Raw genomic sequence first — 18,386 nt, forward strand, 5'->3', positions numbered from 1 at the left:
GAGAGAACAACAACACAAGATACTAAAAAAGTGAAAAAGAGAACGGAGGAACTCAAGTGGCTATAAATTAAAGTAATTCTTTTTCCTCTGTGATGTCCCAGCTTGCATCTTTGGGAGGTCAAGGACATAATATTTTGAGTGTGTTTTCAATTGCTCCGAGTTGCCAAAAGATACAATTGCCAGCCATTTGTAATTTGTAGCTTATTGTGTATAAAATTTATAGCGTCATCCATGGTGGGTTTCTTGGAAGGTGCCCTTTTGGCATTCATAGCCCCTCCTTATTTAAATACAGGGAGATTGGCGTGAGAGAAGTTTGGAAGTATTTTAACTGAAGTCTCTTAAAGTGCATGACAAGGACTTCAATGAATGTGAATATAGAGAGTGATTTTTACATTGTACTCTTGATGGTTACAAATCTTGAGCTAGGGATCAGGGAGGGAGGCCCTTCCCATGTCAATAAGCACTTGACACAAGCTCAGCTTATTAGACTCAAAGTAGAAGATTTATCCTATCAGAGTGGCTTTGCTCTGCATGAGCGCATCTTAACTTCTAGACCCTTCATTTTTAGATGTCTGTCATGTTATTTGCTTGCTTGTACATTTGCGTGTCTTTTATGTATATAGAGATAGAGCTTTTTTATATGCACACACACTATTAAACTGCTAGAGGTGGAGCAGATTTTTTCCCATTTTTACACTTCAGTCCGAAACTGGGTTTGAATAGAATATTAATAATTCAGAAAATTCTACTTTCAGGTTTTTACTACATGATGTGTTTAGGATAGGCTGATTCAAAGAAAGGATTTCAGGATGTATCCTAAGAGGAAGGCTTAGAAAAATCATTGGGTAGGAGATACGGACTGGAAAAGGCAAGCGGTGGCTTTCACGCTTCTGGGATGTTTAGTGAGCAGGTACCCAGGAGCAGTTGTAGGGACACAGTTCTGCACCGACAGCGGGCTAGAGTGGATGGAAAAAAAAGACTGTGAGTACTTTGGGAAGACAAGCTCCTCTTCTGAGAAGTGGCACGTGGGAATGGCGGTGCACCCAGATGGGACTTGCCTTCTCTTAGCCAGTTCCTCTCTCTGTGAGTAAAGACACGTTTGGTGGAAGTGGGGTGCTGTTCCTCTAACGAGCTCAGCGTTCAGGTGGTTTTGTGAGCTGCGGTTCTTCCTGCCTCGAGCCGTATTGAACATCGTGGCGTTGCATTTCTGCAGGAAAGACGGTAGTATTTGCCCTGCCCAAAGCTCCAGTCTGCACCAGCTGTGGTGGCATGCTCTCAGGAAGGTTGGTGTGGACTTCTGGTTCTGCCCGAGCTGTGAGTGTCCTCCCAGCACTGGCGTTTTCCCAGCAAACAGATTGAAACGTAGGAAACTAAAAGTTAAGAAAATAAAAATCTCTGTTTTCGATTGACTGAGTAACTGTTGACCTGAAGGTTGCTTTGATAAAATAAGCTTTTAAGCCAAGCTGTGACGTAAGATCAAGGTATAATACCAAAAAGCTGCGGGAGGCACGTAAATGTCTTCGGAATGGAAAAAGGGAGCAAGGTGGAGCAGAGATCCTAGGGAGAGGCTGGTGGTTGGTCTCTGTGCTTTGGCACAAGAAGTTAATGTTAGAAAAAAGTCTCTCTGTCCACATCTTCAAAGTACTCTGATGTAAATCAGAGCTTGCTGTAAGTGAATAGAGTTTGGCTCTTGGTTTGAAGAGCAGATCTGTGGCAGTTAAAGATAGTAAGCTTCCTGCTGGCTTTCCCTGACACGCTCTTGCATTCCTACTCTTAGCAGGGCTTGTCTCTTCCTTGGGCATACAGTGCACCTATCAGCACTGTTTTTAGAAGACTGTCTGCCCTTCTGAATTGTTTCTCAGAATTACACTTTTCGATAGGCTTTTGTACTTGCCTCTCTCTGCGCTGTTCTCTGCTTCTGATTGCAACACGGTGACCCGACTGCGGTACTCATATCACTCGGGTTTATGGCCAAGATCACTGGTTTTGGGGGGCAGGGACTGTGCTCAGATACGATATGCAGTAACATTTCTTGCTTCTGCAGGGTGGTAAGAAAAGACAGAGTAAAGCATTATCTAGCTCTCCTGAGCAGGTCGCAGGGACTTTCAGTGCAACACTCGTGAAATTTTCTTCCTCTGAAACTGTGCAGGAAGTAGGTTTTCTTGCCACTTTTCATGGGCAGAGGGCTGGGTACTTCTCTTCCAGAGCTTGGCATTTACAAGGTGGATAGCAAGGGCTGCTGCACTCCTTTCCCACTGGATGCAAAATACGTGCTGGCTGCTACCGCCTCTTCCTTTGCGTATGGTACTGACCAGCAGCACGGAGGAATGAGTGAAGGGACTGCTGTGCTTGGCTTTTGCTGCAGGTTTGGTGGGTGTAACCGTTGCACTGAGAGCACGTGTTCTGCTCTGTGCTTCTCTTCTCCTGGCAAGTAAAGAATCTAGCTCTTCTGATGTTTTTCTCCCCTTTTTCCTTCGTGCAGTGGGTGGAGAGATCCCCCTGGACATGCGGTTAGGTGGCGGACAGCTGGTGTCTGAGGAGCTAATGAACTTGGGTGAGAGTTTCACACAAACAAATGACCCGTCGTTGAAGCTCTTCCAGTGCGCTGTGTGCAACAAGTTCACTACAGATAACCTGGACATGCTGGGCCTCCACATGAACGTGGAGCGCAGCCTCCCCGAGGACGAGTGGAAGGCAGTGATGGGGGACTCATACCAGTGCAAGCTGTGCCGCTACAACACGCAGCTCAAGGCAAACTTCCAGCTCCACTGTAAGACGGACAAGCACGTGCAGAAGTACCAGCTGGTAGCACACATCAAGGAGGGTGGCAAGGCCAATGAGTGGAGGCTGAAGTGTGTGGCCATTGGGAATCCTGTACATCTGAAATGCAACGCTTGCGACTACTACACCAACAGTCTGGAGAAGCTGCGTCTCCACACCGTGAACTCGAGGCATGAGGCCAGCCTGAAGCTCTATAAGGTAAGGGTTGGCTTCGCTTAATCTTTTTTCAGGGCCCAAATGTTGGGACAAAGAAAAATCTATTTTTAAGTGCAATGGATTGGAATCATTTGGAGAAAAGCTGCCCTCAGATCTCTCAAGTGGGACCCAGTTTCATTTGCATTGTGTAGCTCTTCAGTTTGCATTCTGCTAGTAAATATGTTCTTTTAAAGCAATATGTGCATTGCATATGTGTTTCAGTGATACATTTACACATAAAAATTCAACAGTCGCTGCTGAAAGTGTTCATACAATATAGCATTTGCCACTGTAAACTGTTTTCCGTAAGGTAGTCTGTTCACCATCTTACGAGATTCTGCAGAAGGACGCGAAGGCTTTTGGTATTCTCGGACAAGTGTGTTGATCCTGACATTGAGAGGGCTGGGTGGGCTGGATGGATCGGGGAGGAAGAGGGGAAGAGGGCTGCTGTTCTTGTGCTCAGTGTGTGTTAATGCTGGGATTTGTAAGCAGACTCAAGGCTGGAAAAGCGAGAGAAGGCCGAAGGAGAAATCTATTCAAGAGTGTGTGTGTACTCGTCCACACAAATGGCCAGACGGTGTTTGGAGGCATTGTAGGATTTTATCCGTGGCAGTATTTGGCCTGTGACTCCATCTTGTTTTCTCTTTCCTCTTTTTTACCTCATTGTGTATCTTCTTCATAACCACCTTCTTTTTCCTGACTTATTTTTCTCTCATTCCCCGCCTTCTTCCCCTCCCTGGTCTGAACACTGTGGGCTGTAACCCAAGAGGAGCTCCGGATACGGTAAATAGTCCTTTCACTCGGGCAGCAGAATTGCTCCAGACGTTTCTATTGATTTTCACTGGACTTAAAGCTTCACCTTTTTCTCTAATCATCCCGTAATGGCTTTAGTATGAACAATCAGGTACGAATTGCCATAAATCTGAGCAGCCACATACCTCCCGTTCACACTGCTGTCCCGCTCGTTGTCTTCTCTTTCTCTCTCAATTTTTATATACTTTGTCCTCATTTTTGCTTTTCCCCAAATGTGGTGCAATTTTTTTATATGCGTATATAGATAGATATACATACATACACACAGACCATATTTTGTTGTTCTTGGCTATTTCTCTGAATGCTTTTCTGTACGTAATGGGATGTATTTCTGCTGCGACCAAGACTTCAGTGGCGATCGCTGTTACCATCATCAGCCGGGAGCCAGCAAGCAGAGCCTGGCTCTGAAAATGGTCAGGTCTGCTGCTCTTCCTCTGCTCTCAGAGGTGCAAGAGACCTGAGAGAGGAAAACTGGCTTGGAAACTGGGGACAGGAGGATTCAACTGAGACCAAAAAAAGAAAAAAAGCCAGCTGAGGGATCTTGTCTGTCTGTGGAATTCAATTTGGGTACGAAAGAGTTATTTGAAAGCTCTGTTGTGGTTTGTAACACTTATGTTGTTCTTTAAATATACATTGCTAGGGTTTAAAAATTCTTGGTCCAGGCCCTTCAGTTAGTGATTTCTACTGGGGAAAAAAAGCAATTAGGGCACTAGAATTCTCCTCCTACCTTGCAAAAAAAAAAAAAAAAAAAAAAGGGGGGGTGGGAATTGCAGGGAGTCAGGTTGGGGGATGTAGATGCATGTAGTAAAGATTCCTGAAATGCTTTCCTCAGACAGGCAGAGGAAAATTGTTGTCAGCTCTCAGATTCATGGAAGCCTGGGCAATTCTGAGTTGTTACAGTCCAACCTTGGTTCTGACACAAAAACAGCAGCGAAACACTAGGCAAAGAATCACGTTTCAAAGTACAGAAGTTTGTGGTATGGTCCATATATAAACTTTTTAGTATGTCTGTATAAAGCCCATGAATAACACTAATATGGGCTTTTCTTTGTTTTGATTAAAGCCCAGACTATTTTATCGTAAGCTATATTCCTGTTGCCCTGCTGTCGCAGGGGACAGCAAGCGCAGGACTCCCAGGGTCTTCCCCAGTGTAGGTGAAATCTTCCACTTCGTGGAGTAACTTTTCTATGGGTAAAGCGAGCTCTTTGCTGAGGTCTCGGCTCAATTCTTCCAGTGTTTAGAGTGGTTGTAATGTCATGTCTCTTTTGATAGCTGAAGAGATGCAGTGGGAGTGGGGGTGGTTCGCAGAATGGTTTCTCTTCTCTCAGGCCTTGGTGTGGTCTGCAGTAAATTGAGATTGATTGGATGTTATTTTTCCTCTTGCTAATGTAATCCATTAGCCTGGCACATGCATAATCAGTTTAGAGCACAGTTAACTGGATGTAATCGAGTTCTTCCCTGCCTGCTGGAGAAAATCCTCTCCAGATGCTGCTGGGTGAGAGCGCACACTAGGCTTATCACACACAATCCTCCTTATTCTGCTCTTTTGCCATTTTCCTCTTAAATCACACATTATTGGCTGCTCGTGTTGCCCAAGAGCCACTTCTGTCGGTGCTACTTGCTGCCAAAAATGTAATCTGGAGACAGTTAACCCATACTCTTGTGAACCTTTCAGTCTTCTCCTGCCATGCACCCACTGCCAGAGGAGGAGAGCCTTTGGCCTTCTGCTGCCACCTTTATCCTGCACGTCGTAACAGTTTGCATCAGTTCCCCTTCCCACGTCAGCGATGAGGGTGCGGAGATCCAGCAGTGGAGTCCTTGCTTACAACGAGGAGCCGAAAGCTCCGATAACCTTGCCTGTTATCCTTCTGTTCCCCTGAATCCTCATTGCCCCCTTAGGATACTGGCGCTAATTTGAAAACATGGTTTATCCTGTACATACTGGGGGAACGAGGTACCTATGCCTCCTGCCATGGTGACTTACCTCTTTTTTTGTAGTCCGTGTTTTCTATATTCCTATATAAACTTCCTGGGAAACACCAGTACCATTATAAATGTGCATGCTTAAATTTTTAAGGAATGGGTGTGCTGGTTTGGGGTAGATGAACAGGTTTGAAGACCCTTCATCTCTAGCTGGAATAACCTGACAAATATATGAGGCTGAGATAGAGATACCTGGAGTTGGCTTTCAGGCTTTGCTCCATCTTTTGTATATGATCTTGGAAGATTTTCTTGAAATCTGTGTAAAACAGAAGTATAACCTGTATCCTTTTTTCTGGAATGATTTGAGAATTACAGATTTGCATGCAGACTGTTTCTAAGGAGCATTGTTTGGAACCAAAGAATGCTGACTGCATCATCTTTGACCCAGTCCAGACTCGCAGTGCAAATTCAGACTGAACTGGGAAACGTCCTGTCCCGAATTCATTCAGGTGACGTAGGAGAAAGGGCTTATTGCAGTGTGCTTTCTGCCCAGTTGGCATAGCTGGGGCTCTTGCTAGCAGCTTTGCACATACAGGTCAAGACTAGACTGACTTTGCAAGTCTTCTGTCATTCTAAGAAGTTTTTCGCCTACTTGAGGTTGTGGTGTGAAAGTAGGACAACATAGGAAGCCTGTGATTCTGCCTTTTCTGTTTCTCTGTTTATCCCCACATATCTGGCTACTGAGACCCTTCCATCACATGCTGAGTTTCTGTAGTTTCTAGAAGGAGGGATTCAAAAATACATACTTTTTCTTTTGTATTGGGTTCCAGGAGCCTATTTTCTTGAGAAATAGCTGTTTTGAACATGGCATCAGCAGAGAGCGTGGGCACAGAGAGATGCACTGATACGTTTTTACAGCATTCCCAGATGAGTTCAGGCGCGTCCAGAGTACCGCTTATTCCGAGAGCAGTTACCTGGAAGGGTACATAGGTCTACCAGGAAATGCCTTGGTCTAGCAAATGGCTTAGCCAGTCCAGAGAGAGGAGTACTGCATTTTGTGCTCTAGTTACTTAAATTTCATTATTTATCTGTTTGCTGGCATAGTGATACCAGGAAAAAAAGGTAGGATAATAGTTGGAAGAGCCTAGAAGAGGTTGCTGTTGTAAAACTCTGGCAGAGAAGTTCTGATTTCCTCCCCTAGTTCCCTGGTGTGTTTGTTTCCTTCGGAGATGCTGAGATGTTGTTTATGCATCACCATTTTCTGATATCTAGAGATGTATAGGTCCTTACATGATTTATTCATGGTGAACAAGTGCCCAGCTGCTACAACGCAGGCACTCCGTGGTGAGTCTGGTTGATGCTGAGTGCCAGGGCAATGCACCATATCAGAGATGCTTTGATTTCAAATCTACTCTCCCACCCCTGACAAGGATTCCTCCACCACCACCAGAAATCAGGTGTTGTAAACATAGAGACTGAGATTGTACAGACTCTTTGCAAGTGCAGGCTTACTGTGATGGAACCTAAGTGTTTCTCCTCGTGAGCATCGTGGACTAGAATAGACTCAAAACAAAGCAATGCTCCCCACATCTAGAGGAGGTCAGGCATGAATGTTATGCATCCATTGCACAGGTGGAATATCCAGAAGGAATTAATATGCTAGAGCAAAAGCCAAGTTCAGACATTTCGTACAATTTCCTGAAAATCTTCAGTTCAAAACCTGTAACTCTGTCAGAAAAAGCTTAAACAAAGAGCTACTGAAGAAACACTTTGCTGGCCACACTGCCAAATGAGTTCATGCAGTGAGATCATTCAGTGTCTTCCTATTCAGTGTCTTCAGTCTTTCCAAGTGATAAGTTAACTTTTTTAGGAAATAGGGAAGTCGAAGAAGATGGTTTGGGATACATGATGCCATACATAGAAGTTCTTTTGTTAGCCAGTAGATGCAGTGCATAGGGGAAGACGGTTCCTTAATACCGGTACTGCAGATGCTAGCAGTGATGAAACTAGTTGGATCTGTGCTGACTTGGAAAGAAACAAAGGCACCCGTGAAAAGGAAAGCAAGGTGCAACTACAGACTCAACCGAAGGTGGTGGGGCCTGCCATTTCCACAACATAGCAGCATTTGTCTAATGCTGCCTCTTCCGCAGGCACAGCGGGAATATGTTCATGTTCTGCCAGCCAAGATCCATCTTTTGGGAGCGGAGAGGCTGAGCTGGAGTAACTGAGCTGTGTTGGGGACTGGGAGGCGATCCTTAAGTTCCAGTTAAGTACAGTACGCAAAATAGACAAAACCCCAGAGTATGTGTTCTGCGCAGTATTAATCAAAGAGCTAAGGTGGGATTGTTGGTCTTAAGATGCTGGGTGAATAGGCAGTTGAGGAAGTTGGTGAAAAGGAAAGTAATCAGAAGGACATAGCAGTATGAGAGTGTAGGACATGTAGGAACGACAGAAATGTGTACCAGAAACGATAAGCCATTAAGTTAGCAAAATGACAGAAACAACAGTAAGGATAGTCTTAGTAGGCATGTGATCTGAAAAGAGGATAAAACAGACTTTTGGAAGAGGAAGTTCTTGCAGCGCTGCTAGTTGTCTGGCAGAGCCAGCCCAGACAAGGATGCTCCGGCTCATCCAGAGCGGTTGAGTTTTCAGAGAGCTTTTGCCAAGGTTCTTCAGCAAAGGCTCTTGGCAAAGATGACATTATTGTCACTGGGATAAGAAGTCTGTGAATTGGTAACTAGGTGAAGGATGGGGGGGGAGGAGAAAAAGTAAGAATAAAAATTTACTCACAATGGAGAAAAAAGACTGGAAAGATCTGTGTGGTTTGCTGTCTTACCCGCAAGTAAAATGCTTTAGGTATCAGAAGGTGCCTGCTTACTAAAATACAGCCTTTTTTCTTGTGATCGATAGGAGTTAAGCATGCCACGGGTCTAGAGTGTGCTAGAAGTGACAGTCATCTGTTCCCGCTGTGCGGCTGACAGTAGATGTTTCCTGTAGGACTTCAGTATGTGAAGGGTCTGCATTGTGTCAGGTACAGAATTTTAAAGAAGCAATTTGGGTTCTCAGCTTTTTATAAAGAGAAAATTAGAAAATTAATGGCATCAATGAGAAGAGAATGAAAAGGATTTTTGGCTTTTAGCTCAAGTATGTGACAGACTAAAGCGGAAAGTTTGTGTTCTTTGGATTTTTAAAAGTGTTTTAATCAACCTACGGGAAGCTTGGAAAACACTCTGCACAGTCCAGTCCTTCTGCAGCTGTTGGTAGAGATCTGTCTCCTGTCCCCCAGGGGATCACAGAAAATTCTAACTCGTGGGCACCGCTTGCAAAGGCCGTTCAGCCTGCGGGGCCGAAACGGGCTTCAGCCTCGCGCACGGAAACAGCAGAGCACAGCTCGGCGTTGCCAGAGCGGGAGCAGCCCGCGTGATTCAGCTTTGAAATACCCAAATGGTTTAACGTAGGCAAAAGAAAACATGTTTGGGTTTTGATTTTTATCAAAAACTTCCTTCTATCTCTGCCTTTTAAGGTTCTTAGGGTAAAGTTGCTCACAAAGAATCTATCGTGCTTGTTACAGAGGATGTAGAGCTGTATTAACCTTTGATTTGCTCCCTGACTTCTGTGTGTTTGGGGTTTATTTTTGCAAGTTTATCTTTTGAACTACAGCTGCAGCATCAGAGTTCTGAATTACGCTCATGACTAACATGAACTGTGCCAGAAGCCTGTTTAAATTATAGAATATAAAGGGCTTTTAACTGATTTCCTACAAGATTTTAAGTTAAAATTCCAACAGCAGCTTCACAACTGAATATCCTTTTAAAAGGCTCCCTACAAAGTTGTTCTTAAAGCTGCTCACTGAAACCTTTAATTCACGTTTTAGACTTCATTATTTTTCACAATAATTTTGGAGCATGTGAATGAATGTTTAAATTCTTCACGCCCAAAGCAGGAATTTCTCCCAGTTCAGGTAAGGCTCGTCCTCGCCCCGCCTCCATCCGAAAGTCCATGTGGACAAGGTGGCCGTGGCCGTGGCCGTCGCTCTGATTTCAGGCTGTTGGCAGAAGCTCTAGCAGACCTTTTGGGATGGTGAAAGCTGCTACTGCGGCTGCTGTCTCTGCAGTACCTTTGTAGGAGGTTGCCGCTCCACGGAAGAGCAGAGCACCGTAGCTGAGCATGTGTCAGAGGTCCTGGTCTAGATCCAAGACGTGCATTTTTTTTTCTCCATGTGATCAGTCGCTATAAGCTGAGGCTGATGCAGAAATGCGTGTGCTGTTTGCTTCCTCCTGTACCCGGGATTTGGCATTGTGAGGAGAACCTCCAGTCAGCAGAGTTGGAACGAGATTTGTCTGGACAGGGAATGAGCCTGTTCATCGGGAGCCTTACCTGGGCTGCCCCTAGGATATTCCCATGGGCATCTAGTGCACGCGGGTGAAGGCAGGCACACGACTGGGCCAGTCTGGGAGTGAGATGGTTTCCACTGCCTGATATTCCCAGGGTTGCATCTGGGCAGTCATATTTCTGCTTTGCCTAGTATGAATTACAGATAACCTAGGAAATGCTGTGAATTCCTTTTCCCACTCTGTGGGGGAGGATCTAACGTTCAGTAAGGTGTGCAACAGCCCTTGGCAGTTAGCAGGGAGCACAGCTGTAGGCGCTCTCGTGATCCGCTCTATTAAATAATGGATGTCCATTTGCTAATATCCGTCTTTAGCAATGCGTTGGTTGGCAAGCGCAGGAGGTGTCTGCCAGGTGCTTTTCCCCAACCTGTTGAGCGTGGCATGAAGTGGACTCCTGCTTCCAGTTAGGCTGCGTTGGTGCTGCCGTATGGCAATGCACTTTCTCCTGTGCTCTCCTGAGGTAGCTGAGCCAGCTGGGCTATTTTTGAACAGCAGCAGTCCAAAAAGTTGCTGTGAAAGTGGCATGGGAGGTTCTAGGCTTACTATCTCGTAGGAAATTGATTAAATTGCAATAAATAATGCATATATATAATATATATAATGCATTATTGTCCTACCTGACAGTCCTAAAAAATCTGGCTTTGCAATATATTGCATGCAATCAAGTTTTGCAATTCAAATTAGGCAATAAGTTATACTTGTGCAACAAGTTCCCTGAAAGTTGTGCCTTAGGGTGTGATTGGACAAGATCTGGTAAATCTTATTGCAGCTGTCTGATACTTGTCTCTAGGTTACTTTGCCTCTCTGCCAAGGATTGTAACCGGCAGTGCGGAGCTGCGGGGCAGAGCAGGTACAGCGGCCGTCTCGGCACGGGGTTTTGCAGCCGTGCCGCTGCAGAGCGTGTCCTGGGCTAGGGTCGCCCACGCGGCTCCGCGGCCCTCCTGGCTGCACGCTGCCGTGTGCCGCTGCCTCGGCAGCCGGGTCCCTGTCTGGAGGATGGCAGCAGCGTCTTCAGTTGCTGCCACCACCTGGCAAGTGAGCATTTATTTAAAGATGCATCAGTTTGTGTCTGTGACCTTTGGGGAGCTCATGGATCGCCCTGCCCGGAGCTCCGTGCACCGCCAGGCGTGTGGCTTGCTACGGGGAGCGGCACCCAGCCCGTGCGACCCTGGCAGGACTTGGCACGCCTGTCCAGAGTACACGTAACGAGCAGGCATTTGAGCAAGCTGTTTTTCCCCAGAGTGCTGTATTGTCGTTCTCCTCTCGACTGCCTTCCCTCTGCCACATTTTGAAGCCTTCCTGTTGCCACAAGCTGTGCGGGATTAACGGTTTGGATGCTGTGGCACTAAAGGAAAGCTGCTGAGATCAACTTGTAATAAACGCTTGCTTAGGTACCAGTTTGATTTATGCTGGAGTTGCCTTACACTTTCACTGTTACGTTGCTTTTGACTTGACACTAAAAACAAATGCCGTGATTCCTTCTCTTCTTCCCTCTGTTGTTCTGCATTTAAGATGGGGAGATGGATTTCTAAGGAGGCACCTTTACTTGGCCGTTGAATTGTCGGTGAAGTGCAGATAGTCCCAGGATCTTGGTTTCCTCATTGTCCTAAACATCAGACGGAATTTTTCTCCCCTCGGAGCAGATCATAAGGATTTGGCTAGAAACACAGTCGTCGTCTCGTTGCGTGTCTTTACCTCGTGAGGCTGCTTCGCCTTCCCTCTTGCCAGCTCAGGGGCTCCCCAGCTCGGGGGTAGGAAGAGGGGGGAGCTAATGCGAGAGGCTTGAGGCCAAGATGCTCTGATCTAATTTGAGATGATTTAAAATGCTTGAATCTTATCCTTCCCCTTCGCCCTTCATGCGGGGCTGCCCACAGCTACAGAGTGCGCAGGGCTGGATACGTGCGATTTGTTTGGGTTTCACCACTTTTGTGTAGTGGTCGGAGTCCTCTGACCTCCTGTCATCTCCCTTCAGCTGTCTCACGGCCTCTGCCGTGATTCCTGCCTCTCTTGCTGAACGTGCCCTAGAATCGTGTCCACCCACCCGCTCCGCTCCGAGGAGGATAGTTACAAAGAAAATCACCTGGGGAAGTTTCAGGCAGCAGTAACAAAGCCCATCTCCACAGAGGGGAGGCTAATTACACAGCTAATTAATCCAACAGATGTCACTTTAAATGCCTGTTTCTTTGTGATTCTGTTGCACACATCATGCTGGTTAAACAGGCTTCATGGACCCCGTTCAAAATGTCTGCACAGGCTGCTGGAAACTCGTTTTAGACCCTGGCGTGTCTTGCTCGTTCCTTAAGGTTTGTATCAAGAAACTAGTCCCGGAGAGTTGAGTCTAGACTTCATTCAAAATAGATTGCACTCAGAGAGAAATGCTGTTTAATAGTTATGTTTGGTTTAAAAATGTGAAATAGCAGTTACGAGTATTAAAGTGATTGTTTACATTCTTGCTCTAAAACTATTGAAGTTAGGCAGAGACTTGAGGGAGAAGAGACCCTGTCTGGTACATCAGAAACGTAGTTTGGCTCAAGGAAAACAGAATTCGGAAACCTGAGCCTCTCCCTGAAGGTCAGCAGTTCAAATCCAACGCGCTCGTGTAGCGCCTGAAGCCGCTTGTCTATCTGAAATGAAATGCAGTCTGTCTAGTTCCTGCAGCGAACACCTCGCATGGCGTCGAGCGGGTTTCCATACTTTGTCTCGCTAGGATAAGAAAAAATGGACATTTCTCCGACATCTCGCTGCTCCCCTGCTCTCCCGCTCAGGAGCAGCAGCCGCTAAACGTCTGCCAGGAGACCCAGCAGAGCCGCGACCCGAAGGTGGAGCAGCCCCTTGTCGCTGGCCATCGGTGGCCAACGCATGGCGGTTCTGGTCACCCCTGGGTGGGACTCTCCTGGTGTGGTCTCCTGCCGCAGTCGGTAGCCGAACGGCAGAGAGCTGGGGGGTGCTTGTAGCAGCGCAGCGTTAGCTGAGTTTGCTCCCTGCTTGCCTGTCCATCTGGATATTTGATCAGAAGAAAGCAGACCAGACGCAGGCCCCTCTGAACAGGCTGCGCGTGGGGCTGTGGTGGGATCCGCTGCTTTCCTGCAGCAGTGCTGCAGCCGGGTCGTGCTGCCTCGGATGCCTCGGCACGCACGTTTGTTTGCACCGTTGCTCTTGTATGCAGATGCTGCAGTATTTCCTCTCTTTTAGGCTGTTCTGGAGGCTGACAACATTAAGCCAAGGTGTGGATGCCTAAGCGGCATATCTAATTGTCAGCTGGAGTTAAACCATGCCATATCAAATACTGTCATCCCACGTGTGAATGTCCTGGTTGAGGTGAAGTGATTCCTAAATGTCCCACTTTCCGTGTGTGCGCTATGCTGCGCTGCATTTTATTCCCCTTCTAATGCCAGCAGAGCTAGAGGGCTACATCTGTCTTACTGAGAAGGTACCGTGCGGCTTTATACGCGTCTTTTGTCCCTATCTGCAGCACTGGAGTAAGGCCCCCAGTCCGGCACTTGAAAGGTGGTTGCTAGAAGCAGGGGAAAGCAAAGGAAATTCAGCAGATCATGCCTTGGATAAGGCAAGTGAGGCGGGCTTAGGGACGGCGGGTTGAACTGTACCGTATGAAACAAGCAGGAGAGAGGGAGAGTCAGTGGGGGAAGAGTATCTTTCTTGGGGTCTTAACATTATCGGTAAATCACAGTTGGCGCACTTGATTCAACGTAATGGATGTGTTCTCATTTCCCACAGCTGATGAGGATTATATCAGCTTGGTTTAACAGTCTCATTTTCTGTTCCCAATGCACCCTTGTTTTAATGTGTTTCAGTTAATGAGGTAGAAGAGAGAATGAGGTGTTACTGTTTATATACAGACAGCAAGTCTGTGCAGAGGACTCTGGAGTCCACGCAGTCCCTTTCCGTTGCTCTCAAAGGGGCGGCATTAGCTGGCACTTGTGGAAAATTTGTTGGCTGTGGTTTATGCAGGTAAAAAGCCAGCCTCACAATTTTTTCCTGCTAGCGCACATTTCTCTCCCCCATGCTTTTCTCATGCATTATTACAGGCTACGAGATGCGTCAGCAGCAGTCGGTCTGTGGGCAAGGGACGTGTGAGAGTTAAGGTGGCCCAGATGTCTTGTGTCGCAAAGCAACACGATATATTAATATGGGCAAAGCTACTGAGATCTCCTTGGGGTAAAAAGTTCACGTATGCCCTAACATAATTTATGGCTGGAGCACTTCATACCTCTATTGTTTTGTTGCAGCGGTGTTTGCAGGTCCCAGGCAGGGTCAGGGCCACTGTGTGCCAGGCCCTGTATGAGCAGAGGTTCGTTAGTCCCCGTCCTCTAGCGCTCACAGTCCAGGTGTTGTCTTCGCCAGCAGAAGAGGTGTGTCGTACCCTGGCTGATGCGTGGTGACGGGGACCCGAGCAGTTTGCAAGCTCGGGTTGTGGCTTGGCTGTGTTAACGAAAGGGAACTCTGCGTTCATGAAAAACAAGTTATCCTTGTGGTGAAGGCAAATATTTACCGTGGTGCGGACTAGAGTTGCGTTTCTCAAAGCAGCATCCCGTCTTCCTCGTTTCCCGTTTCGCTGCTGGCGAGAAGCGCCTATAAATAGTTAAAGCTGTTATCTAATTTCTGGCCGCGCGCCAGCCGCTGGCATCAGTTGGCTGACAGCAGAGCCTGGAAGGCCCTGCACATCGTAACGCTTTTGAAGGTAAAGCTGCCGCTGGTTTAAGCGGGAATTAAACAATTACCACGTCTTAGTTCTCCCCACCTTCGGTGCATTGACTCTATAAATTGTCAGGCTGTTGACATTTTAATGTGAATCATGTCATATGGTATCCCCTTTGATTTCAACATGCCTCGGTTTGTAAATACACGAGCCTCTCAAAGGATTGTGGTTAGCCTACACGGAGGAGGCCTCGGGGGTTTGGGTGGGGAGAGCGCGCAGCGCTCGTCTCGGCGGCGAGCACGCCTGGCACCGCGTCCCGCAGCCGCGCGGCACGGTCTCGGCACGTGCGGCCGGGCTGCCGTGAAACGCCAGCGCCTGCCCGGGCTCCTGCCAGCGCCCCGCTGCTTGGGCAGCCTCGAAGAGCCCCGGCCGCCGCGCTTGGGTCCCGGAGCATCCGTCGTCATCCTTGGTCTGGGGGACGGTGCGACGGAGCCGCTGCCCCGCACCTCCGCGGTGCGAGAGCCGTCCCACCTCTGCGGCGGGGTCACGGGCTGCCCGCTGCCCTGCTGGTGCTGCGGCCGTGTCCCAGGGCCAGCTGCAGAGGGTCCAGACCGTGCTGGGTGCCGTGCAAAGACCCGGTGCTAGTCTGTCCTTGTGCCAGCGATCGCTATCTAGACAGCAGTCTAGGTCAGGAGCGAATGAGGGAATGCTAATGGGGGAACAGCTGCGCGTTAATGCTAAAGGCTTCTTGGGAGGTGCAAGAAAAGAACGGTGAAGGGAGATGGAGACGGAAGAAAAGGTGGGAAGAGCTTGTGTGGATAAGGCCGGTGTGAAGAGGCTAGGACAAGGATCCAGTCACATGGCCGCACAGCGCAGAGTGCGAATGGCTGCCCGCGCTGCGGCAACGTCTCTCGGACCGCCTCGGTGGTCGTGCTTTGTTCGAGCAGGTCCTATTTCTGTTTGGTTTCTTGTGGGGTCTCCTTGCGATCCTGTCCACATCGGTCTGTCCTTCCTTCCCCCCATTTATGTTGCAGAGAAACTTCTAATTCAGCGGTTCTGAAAGCAACCTTCGGGATCAGGCATGCTTGCTTTTTTGAAACCGGCTCAAAGCAGCGGTTTTACCTTTCACGTACGTGCCAGGGAGAGGAGGATCCTTAGGCAGAGTAAGGAGAAGAGAGAGGTGAAGGACAGATGGAGTTTTCCTGGAATAGTCTTCCTCCTTTCAGATGTGACTTGCTTCCTCTCCAACAAAAATGTTCAGGGTGTCCCAGTTTGGTTTAAATTCTGATGCCTACAGCGTTAGGGGAAGGCTTCCTAACTCCAGAGGTGTTTATGTACAGTCTCGTCGTGCTGGGACCACGCTGTTTGCATTTCTGTGGGGGGTCACGGAGCACACTTGCTTCTGGTACTTGCTCATGCCCCCAGGAGGGAGCACGAGGAAGGGTTGAACTACGTGAGTACGGCCTCACCACCAGCTCCGTTCCTAGAAATCGAGCTGATGCTGATGCATGTGCCGTGTTAGAAGCCCCTCGGGGGAGACCAGGTGTCCCAGAGGCTTGCGGGCATCTTCTCACAAAATCCGAATCTCGTGGGCCCTCCGGGCGTGCGGTTTGCTCGGATGTACGTGGTGAGGGGAGGCAGAAGGGCACACGCAGGCTTGGTGACCCTTCCAGAGCAGGGCCGTTACTCGTGTAGCACGGGGAAACCACAGTGACCGCGCACAACTGTTCGTATACGGAGCGTGCCTCAGTTCCCGTGGCGGTCTCCACCGTGCTTTGGGCATAGGTGGGAGAGATTCAGTGATTTTGGAATCCTTTTCCTGTCGGTGCCGTTTTCAGGTCACGGCGTCTGTGTATTTTCCTTCTCTTGAACGCTGGCAGACAGCTCCTCTGTTAGCCTCTGCATGTTTCCTCTAGTCCCACAGGCGAGGAGCCCTGCTTTTATTGTTTTCCTGCCTCCTGGCAAAACCAGTCTTACTGCTTCTTTTTCACTTAACCTGGCTTTTCTGGTGCATTCACTGTATTGCCCAGATATGCCTATTCAAATGCCTAACTCCGGACTGGGTGAGTAGATTAGCAAGACGCGATGCAGCGTACTGGCCTCTTGATCACATATGCCAACTCCAGCGAAGTATCTTTGCAAAGAAGTTAATCCCGCATGGACACAGAAATGAGAATCTTGGGACTGCTGATGTAAATGGAGTTACACACGCTGTTCAACCAAGATTTAGAAAACTGCTATCTCTTCACACTCTTCCTCTGCACTGACTGCTCAAAAAAGGTTTTGCTGCTTCCATTTTATTTCTAAATTGCAGTACACAGTACGCATGCTTAATGCTGATTAGTGCTGCCTTGATAGTATTTATCATTTACCCTGTATATGTCTCCACAGACTTTACATTGTGGATTGCACAATCAGAATTGTTAAAACCGATAAATATTGTGCCTGGCTTTTCCCAGGAGCTTCTGTACCCGTATACAGCAAGGAGCTTCTGTACCCGTATACAGCAAGGAGAAGTGGATGCAGATACACTTGAACAAAGAGCACCGAAGAGCAGAGGCATTTATCATCTCGGGTTTTATGATGTTTGCTTCGGTGTACTTTTACAAGCTCCAAATTCATATTTTCTAGTCCTGCAGTCTACCATGGGGGGAATAGATGCAACTAACATTCAGACTAATTCTGGTCTCATGTAAATCTCTCCGCAGAAGTGTACTGCAATGGAATTACGTTTTAGATACATACAGGGAATTATAGAAAAACATTTTCATCAGTTACGGTTATGCCAAAACAGAGTGCTGTATAAACTGGGGAAGCTGGAGATTCAGGTTCAGTAAAGATCTAAACATGTTCAGGCACTGAAATCACTCCTCATTACCTTTGTCATGCTAGTGCTCAAAAGTGTGAGCCATAGGCTAGATAACAAAATGATGGTCACTTCTCTTTAAATTCTTTAAAGCTGCGCTTTTTTTTCTTTGTTTTAAAAATGAGGGACCCATCGCAGTGTGACCCCAAGGGAAGCCATGGTATCTTACCTTGTACTTTCTGCATTAAGTCTCAAACTTCTGTTTTCAGTTACAGAATCTCATATTAGAAAACCCAAAGTAAGGAAGAGCTTGCTATATCTGTTCGAAGAGTTAACTACTGACCTTGTTCAAACTATTTGTGCTATTTCATGTCTGCATTCATTTAGCTTCAGGTTCCGAGTGCTGGATTTTGCTTTGGCTTTTCTTAAAGATAAATCTTTTGGTATGGGAAGCTTCATGTGCAAGTGCTTGCTAACTATGATCATATTAGTTTAATTTCTCTCAAATGAGGTAAAAAGATTGAACTGAAATCTGTTATTGTAAAGCTTACTTGATGCTGCCCTATACTGAGGGCATAAAACTAGGATTGACGCATAAATGCATATTGCTCATTTAACCCGAGACCCAAGTTTCAAACCTTTTAGAGTCCACTCCACCCTTGGGCTGAACTAATTCTGATGTCTTACCCCTGTGTTTCTCAGCAATTCGTGAATTCAAAATGTATGTCTTGGGGTTAAGCATATCATATGCCCATAACTTTTTAATGTTAAATAAGACCTTATGCCTTACCTTTATGCTGGCAAAGCTTTTGCTGGGAGT

At 47.2% G+C, this 18,386-nt stretch overlaps 1 protein-coding gene across 1 annotated transcript in view; it reads left to right on the forward strand.

Annotated features, from left to right (window-relative positions):
* ZFHX3 (zinc finger homeobox 3) overlaps positions 1–18,386 on the forward strand; it is a 735,572-nt gene that overhangs the window by 613,264 nt on the left and 103,922 nt on the right. The window contains exon 11 of the mRNA XM_064519879.1: positions 2,483–2,979. Coding sequence (XP_064375949.1) covers positions 2,483–2,979 — 497 coding nt within the window. The remainder of the gene's footprint in view (positions 1–2,482; positions 2,980–18,386) is intronic.

Source organism: Dromaius novaehollandiae, chromosome 13, assembly GCF_036370855.1.
Source record: "Dromaius novaehollandiae isolate bDroNov1 chromosome 13, bDroNov1.hap1, whole genome shotgun sequence".
Lineage (NCBI taxonomy): Eukaryota > Metazoa > Chordata > Aves > Casuariiformes > Dromaiidae > Dromaius > Dromaius novaehollandiae.